The sequence below is a fragment of the Petromyzon marinus genome, chromosome 46 (assembly GCF_048934315.1).
Source record: "Petromyzon marinus isolate PM22_M1 ecotype Great Lakes invasive population chromosome 46, UKy_Petmar_22M1.pri1.0, whole genome shotgun sequence".
Lineage (NCBI taxonomy): Eukaryota > Metazoa > Chordata > Hyperoartia > Petromyzontiformes > Petromyzontidae > Petromyzon > Petromyzon marinus.
The window spans coordinates 18,333,246-18,344,198 of record NC_133712.1 but is presented as its reverse complement, the minus strand read 5'-3'; the positions used below and the strand labels follow the sequence as shown (position 1 = coordinate 18,344,198).

General features: G+C 48.8%; 1 protein-coding gene across 1 annotated transcript in view; it reads right to left on the bottom strand.

The window, feature by feature from the left end:
- CCDC146 (coiled-coil domain containing 146) overlaps window positions 1–10,953 on the bottom strand; it is a 49,711-nt gene continuing 38,758 nt past the window's right edge. The window contains exons 13-19 of the mRNA XM_032971354.2: window positions 8,299–8,463; window positions 7,535–7,759; window positions 6,641–6,869; window positions 5,117–5,242; window positions 4,332–4,469; window positions 3,609–3,857; window positions 1–2,317 (exon numbers count right to left, since the gene is read on the bottom strand). Of these exons, the coding sequence (XP_032827245.2) occupies window positions 2,111–2,317; window positions 3,609–3,857; window positions 4,332–4,469; window positions 5,117–5,242; window positions 6,641–6,869; window positions 7,535–7,759; window positions 8,299–8,463 (1,339 nt within the window). The 3' untranslated portion in view covers window positions 1–2,110. The remainder of the gene's footprint in view (window positions 2,318–3,608; window positions 3,858–4,331; window positions 4,470–5,116; window positions 5,243–6,640; window positions 6,870–7,534; window positions 7,760–8,298; window positions 8,464–10,953) is intronic.

The window sequence follows — 10,953 nt, the reverse complement described above, 5'->3', positions numbered from 1 at the left end:
TTTGCTTCTGCATTTGTGTCTTTATTTAAATGCTGCGCAGGCACCAACATAAACAATGGCGAGCCCTATCGCTGTCAACATGCATGCCCATTGCAGGAAGTGTTGCTGTGGCTGGACTCTCTCTCACTCCGATGTGTGCATGTGTGATTGCATATCTGTTCACTGCTGCGATACAGCAGAAGCCACTTGGTGGGGAAGTACTAAACTGAACCGAACCAATTCTGCACATATGTTAAAGGCATTGTTACGGTTGTTATACGTTTACAAGGTTATTATTTGCAGAAAAGGTTGGGTAATCAATACACTTTAAGACATAAGCACACTTGGCCTTGCTCCACTGGGTTGTGGCTTATATCCATCTTTGACTGGGAGGGCAGCATAAACCACACTTTTTCCACTGATGGGTACAATTTATCCACGTGAAACAATGATGTTGCCACCATGCACATTTTAAAGCAGGAAAACCTCACACAATTCAAGAATAATATGGGTCTTTCGGTCAAGCCACGTAAATAGAAAAATTATTTTTAAAATAAAAATATCACGTTTCGATCGCAACACAAGCAATCGTCATCAGGTGAAAAAATATAGCGGAAGAGTTGCTGTTGCGATCAAAACGTCGTGATATTTTTTTATTATTATTTTTCTATCTACGCGGCTTTACCGAAATATCCAAAGAATATGAATTCCTGCAGTCACGAAAGCTTTAAGTCAAGACATAAGGGTTACTCAGTGACAACACCGTTTCAATATATTGCTACACTGCACCAACACATACTACATGAATTTTCACACTACAGCCACACGTTACCATTGGGATAACACAAATAACGAAAACAAATCGCTTCCACAATAACCAAAACATGTGGTTGATATTCCATCATTTAGTCTGAATTTGGCAAAGCATACAATTACAAAACATCTGAAAAACAGCAGTCAAAATTAATATTTTTCATAATAAAATGATTTATCATAATATGATTTGGCAAATCGAATACATGAGTAGCTGGCTTCAATGGCGCTTTGTTGTTTGTTTTTTTGAGTGGAATGCCACTGTAACATTAATAAATTTAACTTGCAACTTGCCGCCACGCATTACTCACTCACTCTCAACGAGAGAACAACTCAGAGGCACGGGGAGGAACCACAGACAACTGGGAAGGCAGCAGCCAGGTGGTGAGCCGTCACCAACAATTTCCCAAGTTCTGCAGTCCCCTATATATGTTAAGATGTTTTCAGACAATTTATGAATGTTAATACCCATTTTATGGGTCAAACCCGGACAGTTGGCAACCAGATTGTGTTTATACGTATGGGAGGAAACCCACAGGTGCAACACTGCATGGTTGTATAGCTTATCTAATGTACGTCTCAGCCTTCCCATGTGCTTAAAGACGCAACTCAAAACACAAGCAGGGGTTATACTGTTGAGATGTATATCGATCATAAACATACAAATTTATTTAAAAAATTATGTAGAAACTGTTAAGTACTCAAAGATGCACGATTGGCATTACATTGAGAGACAGGAAGAGGAACATAGAACCCAGCTTTTGTGGCAAATCCAATGAGTCCACGTTTGGTTTTGGGTTAGGCCACGTGGTAGTTTTATGCCAAAATTCTTGTCATTAACCCTCCACCACCCGACAAGACTGTCACGTCATGAACAGTCAAACTATTTGTGCAAGGAGACATAATTACTTCAAAATGAATCCAATATGTGGATGTGGCCTCTGGGCGCTCGATTACCTTGACAGGTGAGAGCTGGCACGATGAGTCAACCAAGTAAATCCCTCCACTAAAACTTACGTAAGAGACTCCTTTTGCCGGCGATTACTCGGCGGCCGTCACTGCTAGCGCGACGCGGCCGACGACCATGACGCCATCAAGCTCTGCTCATGACCTCCCGTCCCCCGTCACACGTGGGAACACACTAGGGATGTTGCATTTCGACTACCGTCGTGTTATCCGATTTGTTGAGCAATGGAACCGATCATGGGTGGAGCGATCGATTCCTTAAATAGTCGGAGAGAGGCCAGCTCTATCAAAGTTGCCTCCCGCGGAGCCCCTCCCGTCGGTGTGCGCGACCCCGCGGTTGGCAGTCCCTGCTCTAAATCTCGATGGGCTTGATGCTGGGCTTGCGGATGTGCCTCATTGAGGCACCTGTCTCGCTGGGCTTGAACGGGGCCAGGGCTCCATAGGGTCGCGGCACGGGGAGTCCCAAATCGTCGTCGGGGATGTAGCAATTGGGTCGCGGCTCGGCGGTGGAGGCTGCGCCGTCGCCGGCCGTCGTCCGGTCTGCCGCGGCCGCCTCTTCCTGCGTGCGCGGAGGAGGGGACGGTGAGAACTGTGAGAACTGTCGTCGCTACGGCTCCGGATTCGCAGCAGAGAGAAATATCCCCCATATCAAGTGCCATTTGCGATTAGCACCTATGAAGGCCAGCACGGCAGTCGAGGAGGCGGGTGGCCAGCACCCCTGCACCACGCCTGGCCACCTTTGTCTCTATAGTGGCGTTGCTTACACGCATAACCGGGTACTCATTTGAGGCTGAGTCGGCTAGGGGAGGCCCCGGAACTGGTTCAGATAATCAAACTCGAGTCGCCGGGTTTGAAGCACAGCGCGCTAACCGCAATGACACTTTCCGCACCGTCGTTGATACCGAGTAGGCCATTATGTGCCGGCGCCACAGGCTAAATGTGGCAAATCTGAAAAATTACCCACAAATGACTCAATTGGGATACACAGCGCAATCATTGCCCCCGACTGGCACACTAATTCCCGCTGACAGACCAGTGTTGCGTCATCTTGTGCCACACAAGGACAGCTGCCGCTGAGAGTGCCCATTGAACGTTTGAGACCCGACGTGAGGCACTTACAGTTGCTGAGGCAATTAAGCAAGCGCCAGCTAAAATTATTATTACTTCTTTAACTTATCATGATCATCATTATCATCCTGACTTTAATATCATCGCCGCCACCATAGTTATCAGCATTATAATCGGTGGCAATGGCAACATTTATGATTGACATTGTCACCATCTTTTATGTTTATAGACTAAGACCACCTTCACATCTGTGACCACCATCACCACATGCACGCTGTTGCCACCTTGCAGTCTCATAAACCCACGTGATCCAAAACTTACGATCCTAAAATGCAAGATTACAACTTCTCTCTGCTGCTTCCCTGGACCTGCTCCACTGTGGAACTCCCTCCCATCATCTCTTCTCCCCAAGCTCTGACAATAATAACATCGCTAAATTCAAGAAACACGTTCCACTCTCATCCGTTTGTCGCTGGTCGCTTGACGGTTTGGGCCTTTGAGCCTGACGCTTAGCAACTCTTGCCCATAAAAAGGGAACATAACTCAAGACACGTCTGATTGCGAGATGGAAATCCTCACATAGGAAGGTCAAATTTTGGCATAAATATCAATTATACATATGTAAGTATGTTGAATTTCTTTTGCATTGTACGTAGCCAACCGTGCCAGTCGGAGGTGCGAGGAAGGACAACAAACTAAACAACGGTGAACGCGGGGGGGCTGCGTGAACCCACGTGTCCTCCTGTCCCCGTGGCCCGCGCCGCCGCCACCGCCGCCCTCACCTTCTGCCGCGCCAGCCGCTCGCACCGGCGCCGGTGCTCGTCGCGGAGCGCGCTCCGCCACTCGCGCTCGGCGCCGTCGCAGGGCGCCAGCCCCTGGGCGAGTCGCGCGTGGCACGACTCCACCAGCGCCGCCCGCTCCCGCACCTCCTGCTGCAGGCGCAGCGCCGCCGCCTGCCGCATGGCCAGCTCCGACACGAGCGCCATGAGGCGGCGCGTGCGGGCACGCAGGCGGCCCCGCACCCCGTTCATCTGTGGGCACGCACCTCCCATTAGCGGCGTTGGCTGGTACCGTGGGGAAGGAGTTCGATATGTGTATGCACGTACGGGCCGCGGGCGAATGCATTTGGGGGCGGGTGGATCGCCGTTCCGTAAAAAAGGTACAGGCGCAGCCCTGCATTGTCCTACAGGGAGGGGAAGAGGTGGGAGTAATCACACTTTACCCCACCGTACGTGACCTATCGCCGATCAGCGGTGTACGCATTTATGCTGCGGTGTGCTGATTTATATACTTCTGAATAGACATTGGGAGAAATTAAGACCCTTGTCCCATTGTTTCAACTGCCGTCAATCTCTGAATTGCACGCTTAGCTGCGAAGTACAGTTGCCTTTTGAGAATTTAATCGTGAATCCTACGGTGCGTGGGAAGGGGAATCGGGTGAGATGAGAGGGGACAGGTAGGTGGGGTAAGTCCACAGGCAGAGGGAACAAGAGGAGGACTCGAACCTTCCCAGCGAGCGACAGAGTGTCGTTGTGCCCCTCGCGCGCCTGTGCATCTGCACGCTCCGCCAGCCGAGACACCTGCTCCAGCACCAGCTGTTTCTCCAGCAGCTGCTCCTCCTTGTGTGCCAGCTGCTCCTCCAGCTTCACCCAACACCGCAAACGTGAACACGCAAAGCGAGCAAGCGAGAAGACAATGCCTATTTAGTCTCGCACATCATGGGGGCAGGTGCTCGTTAGTGAGCATTCAAAATCACTCGTGTCAATGCTCTTCATATTTCATAGTGTATCCAGCCTTCAGATTGTGAGTCGAACACTCTAACCAGATCGCCACCCAGGCAAATATTAGAATACAACAAGGGTTTGACGATGCATATCAGTCAATATAATCTAACGGTGCATGCATTGAATTATGGTTTGGAGAGCTGATGATATAACGGTGCGCATTTCCTATGAAAATGGTGCACGTTCTGCACTATAACGGTGCGCATTTCCTAAGAAAACCGTGCGCATTTCCTAAGAAAATGGTGCACGTTCTGCACTATAACTGTGCGCATTTCCTAAAAAAATGGTGCACGTTCCACACTATAACGGTGCCCGTTCCGCACTATAACGGCGCGCGTTGCACGTTGTGCGAAAAGTATTCCCTCATGGAAGAACCACGTTATATCGAAAACGCGTTGTGTGAACACGCGTCAAGTGAGGACTTACTGTATATCTTACAGCAAAAGCTTAATAATAAACTACTGTACAAGTGGCTACAGTATTGGTAATAACACAAGGGCCCCCACCTCCTCAGTTTTCCTGGCGAGCTCACTGGGGGAGAGGTCCTTTCCTTCGAGGAATCGGACCCTGCGGCCCTCGGGGTCCTCGAGCTGCCCCTCCAGCTCACGGATGTGGTCCTGGTACTGCAACAGCTGTGCAGGGCAGCAGCAACATCCACACGCAGCCGCCACGTGATAACTCAGAACAGCAGCAGCAACGGGACTTGGCTTCCGAGTGTCATGTACACATTTAGCGACCAAGTTGTGCAATTCACCTTGGCAAGAGTAGTGTCACTAAGTTGACAAGACGTTGCTCCATTTCAAAATCTGATAAGATCTGAGCAGGCATGAACACCTGCATCATCTTTGTGAGCAATAAAAAGGCCATTGCATGACACAATCAATCCCCTTACTTGCAGCAAATGGCTTTTTTAATGTTGTCCAAATAAGGTTGAAAGCATTCATGCATTAGTTCTGTGCATGTATGTCTTTTAATAACTTACCCTATACATAAGGACTTACCCTATACATGACTGGGAACATTTAAAAAAGGATTGCCCAAGATTTAACTAAAACATCATTATCATTAATTCCAAAGGCCTCTTCAACCATTCTGTGGTGTCACACGGAACGATTTTTGAAAATCAGAATCTTTATTTAGACTGCAGGAAGAATCCGATGAGCTATAAAGCTCTGTTTCACAGATGTCCAGTCAGGGCGGGTCAGAACGTTACTACAACAAACAGTACAAAACACGATAGGAGTGCAAAGTATAGGAAAGGTAAACAAATCACAAAAAAATCGCTTTTTATTCAGATGTGACTTCACCATAAATGATAGCTCAAAAAAGTGGCTCATGTAGAAATCTATTGCAGCCAAACAATCTGAATACAGACTATGGCTGATGACGTGACACACTGATGATGATGATGACGAGCAACTTGAGTCTGCCCCAGTCTATCAGATTCACTTGCCTGAGCAGGCGCAGGGGAAACCAGGTGAGGCAGGCCTTTGGCTGCCATTCAGTCGTTGGTCTAGATCAGGGGTGGGGAACCTTTTTTTCTGCCAAGGGCCATTTGGATATTTATAACATCATTCGCGGGCCATACATAATTATCAACTTTAAAATTAGCCTGTTATATCTGGTCAAACATGTAATTAACTCACCCCTAATGTGATGGCTGGAACTGCTTCATTTTGGGGAGGCGTGCAATGATTTTAGCTGGTAATGATGATGTTGCTACACGCAACTGCTTTTCCAGGTTTGCTCCAAGATTTATTGAATTTAGAGTCCCGCCTGCGGTTGCCTTGGCAAGGCCAGACAAAATGATTTTGCGGACCTTATATCGGCCCGCAGGCCGGACATTCCCCATCCCTGGTCTAGACCATCAGCCATCATCCCTTTTAGCAACGCAGGACACCTTTTTCGCAAAGCAATTTTAAATTGGAATTATTTTAATCATGCATGGCTGATGATGACGATAAGTATTAGTGCTCAAGGCCACCCAATTGGGCCTGCCTCTTCCTGCACAAATGCCAGAGCACGGGCACCTGCAGGTGCAGGCCGATGAGCTGCTCGTCCAGCATGCGCCGGCTCGGGCCGTCGCGGCGTGCCAGGCCCAGCTGCCGCGTCTCCTCGAGGCGCGCCATGGCCAAGAAGCGCGCCTCCTCCTCCAGGGCCTGCAGCGCCACGTGGCCCTCGCGTGCCGCCGTGTCGCCCACGTGCAGGCGTTCGTACAGCGCGCACACCTCGCCCTCGAGCTCCAGCAGCTGGGACGCCCTGCCACCGCCCCAGCACGCGGTCAGCTTCATCCGCACTCAATAGACAACCTCGAATAACGTCATCGTTGGTGTAGTTGTGGAGAATATAAGTAACGAAGTAATATTTTTTTTATTTTGCTACATTCTCCACAACGACGCTAACAGTTAAGTTACGTATCATATTATTTTGCGTTGACCTAGCACCTACATCTCAGTGGCGCTGACCTGACTGAGCGGCATTCTGACTAGAGCTCTCGACTAGCAATAGTAAAGCTTGCGAGTTCAATCCTTGCTCAAGGGTCACCTCAGTCCTTCATGACCGGAGTCAGGTTATATGAGCTTGGCATAGGCACTAGCTATCCAGATTATCTTGGACCGGCTTACCAGACTGGTGTGCTGCTATGGGCGTATTGGCACGCTGATTTATCACCGTCTTAGTTTGTGTGCCACCTCTCCTGCGCATGACAGCGGAGCTGCCCAGCCATCCGCATTGTTGAGGATCGTCTCTCACGACGGAGAGAAGGTGGGGTGAAAAGGCCGGTTGAAGCAGATGAAGTGGTGATCAAGTGGTGGTGTGGCTTGGATATCGACCTTCAATAGCGAATGCCAGGAAGGTGAGAAGCTCGGTGAGAGGGATGAAGGAAAGGGATCATTCTAAAACCGTGCGCGGGTGGTAGATTGTACCGGGCTCTGCGCTGACGCACGGCCTCTTCGTAGCGCGAGCGTAGCTCCCGGCTGCCGCTTTGCGCACGCTCGACGTGGGCGCGCAGCCTCGCCAGCGCTTCCTGGCTGCGTTGGTGCCGCTCCTCCAGCTCTCGCCCTTCACGCCCGCACCGCGTCGTGTCCGCACGGGCGGTGTCGCGGGACAGCGCCACCGTCTGGTGCTTCTTCCTTTGCTTCTGGATCATCCTGGGCAGCCGGTGACCGAGCACATAACAACAACAATAATAATCATGTTTGTCGCTGTCATCTGCAGTTATTCATGCAAATTGCAATTCAAAACGATGTGCGTTCGTCACTTGTTGTAGAGGTTCGCAGTTCGAATCCAGCAGGCCGCTCTGGTTATTAGTGCAGGAGTGTTAACCGTAAAAATACGCGCTGTCTGCTTCATGAGTGGACGTTAAAGATCCCCTGATGTCGTTAGAAATGAGCAGGCAATTGTGTGCTGGCATCATGGTCCAAATCTGCCAAATTATAAAAATCACACCGCAGACACTCAATTGGAATTGCACAGGACAGCAATCATCGCCCCTTGCATACTAATAAGTCACCTTGTGCAGCAGAGGGACAGCTGCCACTGGGGGTGTCCTTTCAAATGTGTCAAGATGAGATATTGTGGGAGTCACTTACCGCACACAAAGGGCTCTCTCTAAGACGCCCCGGAATAAAGCACGCTCTATCAAAAGCAACTCATGATCATTGCTAAATGTGGCTGGGGAGGGGCTCACAGGGCCTTGCTGCTGGATGAGGAGACCAGGATCTCCAGCTCGTTCTCCAGGATCTTGAGCTTCTCTCGAGTCTCGGCGCTCTGCTGCGCCGCTGCCAGGATCATGTTGGCACACCTGTTGCGCTCCAGCTTGATGACGTTGTAGAGCTGGGAAAACTCCTTGAGCCTGCAGCCAGTCACGCCACCCGCGGTGAGATCCTCAGGCAGGGGCCTCAAACCCCAAAAACACCCTGGCTCATACAGAGAATCAGAATCTTGATTTATTCTGGAGGAATGCAATGAACTATGCAACTCTTTTTCATAGATGTCCACAAAGACGAAGATTATCTTTGTAGACCTCATAGGCTGTTCAAGTTTATTTTGTTTACCTAGGTGAGAACTCAAAAGATCAGCTTAGCCTCATACCGACTATAATCACCCAGGAATGTCTGTCCTTAATGCTCGTGACGTCACTCCACGTCGACCAGCCCCCCTCATTAATAATAATGAGCAGGTGACGTCCTCCAAATGGACACCCCCCCACCCCTCCTCATTAATAATTATGAGCGGGTGACGTCACTCAACATGGAGTACTCCCCCCCTCACTAATAATCATGCACAAGTGACGTCGCTCCACACCGAACAGCCCCCCTCATTAATAATCATGAGCAGGTGACGTCGTCCAAATGGACACCCCCCCCCCATTATTACCTATCATAATGAGCCAAGAATGTCTGTGTGCAACGCTCGTGACGTCACTCCACGTTGACCAGCCCCCCTCATTAATAATAATAATGAACAGGTTACGTCCTCCACATGGACCCCCCTCATTAATAATGAGCAGGTGACGTCACTCCACATGGAGCACCCTCCTCCCTCATTAATAATAATGAGCAGGTGACGTCACTCCACATGGAGCACCCTCGTCCCTCATTAATAATAATGAGCAGGTGCCGTAACTCCACATAGAACAGCCCCCCTCATTAATAATCATTATAAGGTGACGTTCTCCAAATGGACACCACCTCCATTGATATTAATTAGTGGGTGACGTCACTCCACATGGGGGGCCGAGGGGCCTCCTCCCCCCTCCTCGTCGTCAACTGACAACCCTCACTACAAAGGCAGAACCCTCATGTCACGTGATCTCCGTAACGCTGTTGAGACATCAAAGTAAAAAGGACGTCATGATAAACAAGGGATTATAACCTTGAAATGAAATAGGTCTCTGTCACCGCGCCCTTACAAATTGCACACGCATTGATGCAATGAATATCACGTTGCGGTCTGCTTTTCGCTTGCAAGTTTCAGATTTACTCAATACACCCGTCCTTGGACAGGCAAAAGGCTAGTTTGCAAGAATGACCTGGGTCTGCTGTAGGGGCGATTGGTGCGAAGCCACTATCAACGTTCACTGAATAAAGACACAGGTCCCCCATGTAGATTACTTAGACTGTTGGGGCAAGCACTGTCAGCAAGCACCCACAAAGGCCGACACGCCACATGAGGGGGTGGTGTGGTCAACACCACGCCCGACCGCTTTTGTCTCCTCATTGGTAATGTTTATGCACCTCATTTAAGGCTCAGTCATTCTAGAGGAGGCCCAGGGCCGGTTCTGATATCACTCACTAAAGATGTTAGCCATAGCTAGGAATTAAACAAAGATCGCCGAATTCCGACTGTGCCGCCACTCCGCACGATATTCAGTTTTTCGTGTACATGCAACACCGGCATGCCCTTCCTAGCATGTGTCTTTGAATATTTTCTCAAGACACTGTAGCGGTGCTGGATAACAATTATACGGGGTTCAACCCAACGAATCAATCATCTATTTAAGGTCGTTAAAATTCGTATTGGATTGTAAGAAGGCAACTTTGGTGGCCTAATAGAGACGTGCTCCTGGCATAGGCAATTGGAATTTCCACCATTAGATCATGGCTATTGATGGAGATGACGACCAGCCCATACATTTTGAATGGGGAGACGCATTACATTTTTGTTTGGCAAATTATCTCCCACAGCATTCTGATTGAATATGCAATTTGTAAAGGTACAATTGCAATGGAAATTCAGTAACAAACCAGAATCATAATCTTTATTTAGACTGGAAGAATCCGATGAGCTATGAAGCTCTTTTTCACAGATGTCCCCTTGGGGCGTATCAGCAAGTAACAATAAACAACACAAAATATGATAGGAGTGCAAAACAGAGAGAAGGAAAGCAAGACACTAAAAATGTATCATAAAGTATAAAAGTACAAATTGAATAAGTACGTAAATTCCTGCCGATTTTTCAACACTAAATGCAAGCTTGGGCAAGGCAGCAAAACAACAACAAAAACAGTCCCACACCACACCAAGACAAAACACAGTCCTTCAATAAAATTGCACATTAACATTGAACTATCGATACATAGGCGAGGATTATATTTACAAATGAACCTTTTGGCAGGACCCTGGGGTCCCGAATAAACAGACGTCAAAATCGCAATTAATATATTTTTTTACCACTCCGTCCCACCGCGCACATAAATGGTGCGACCCATCAGAAATCAATCCTCTCCTCGTTCTGCACCAAGCACCCGTCGTTGCAAAAATTGCCGTAGTCATAAACTAAACTTTGAAACTTTCATTAACGCGTCGTGTAGAGCTCGTCGAGAGGAATAGATTGCCGCAT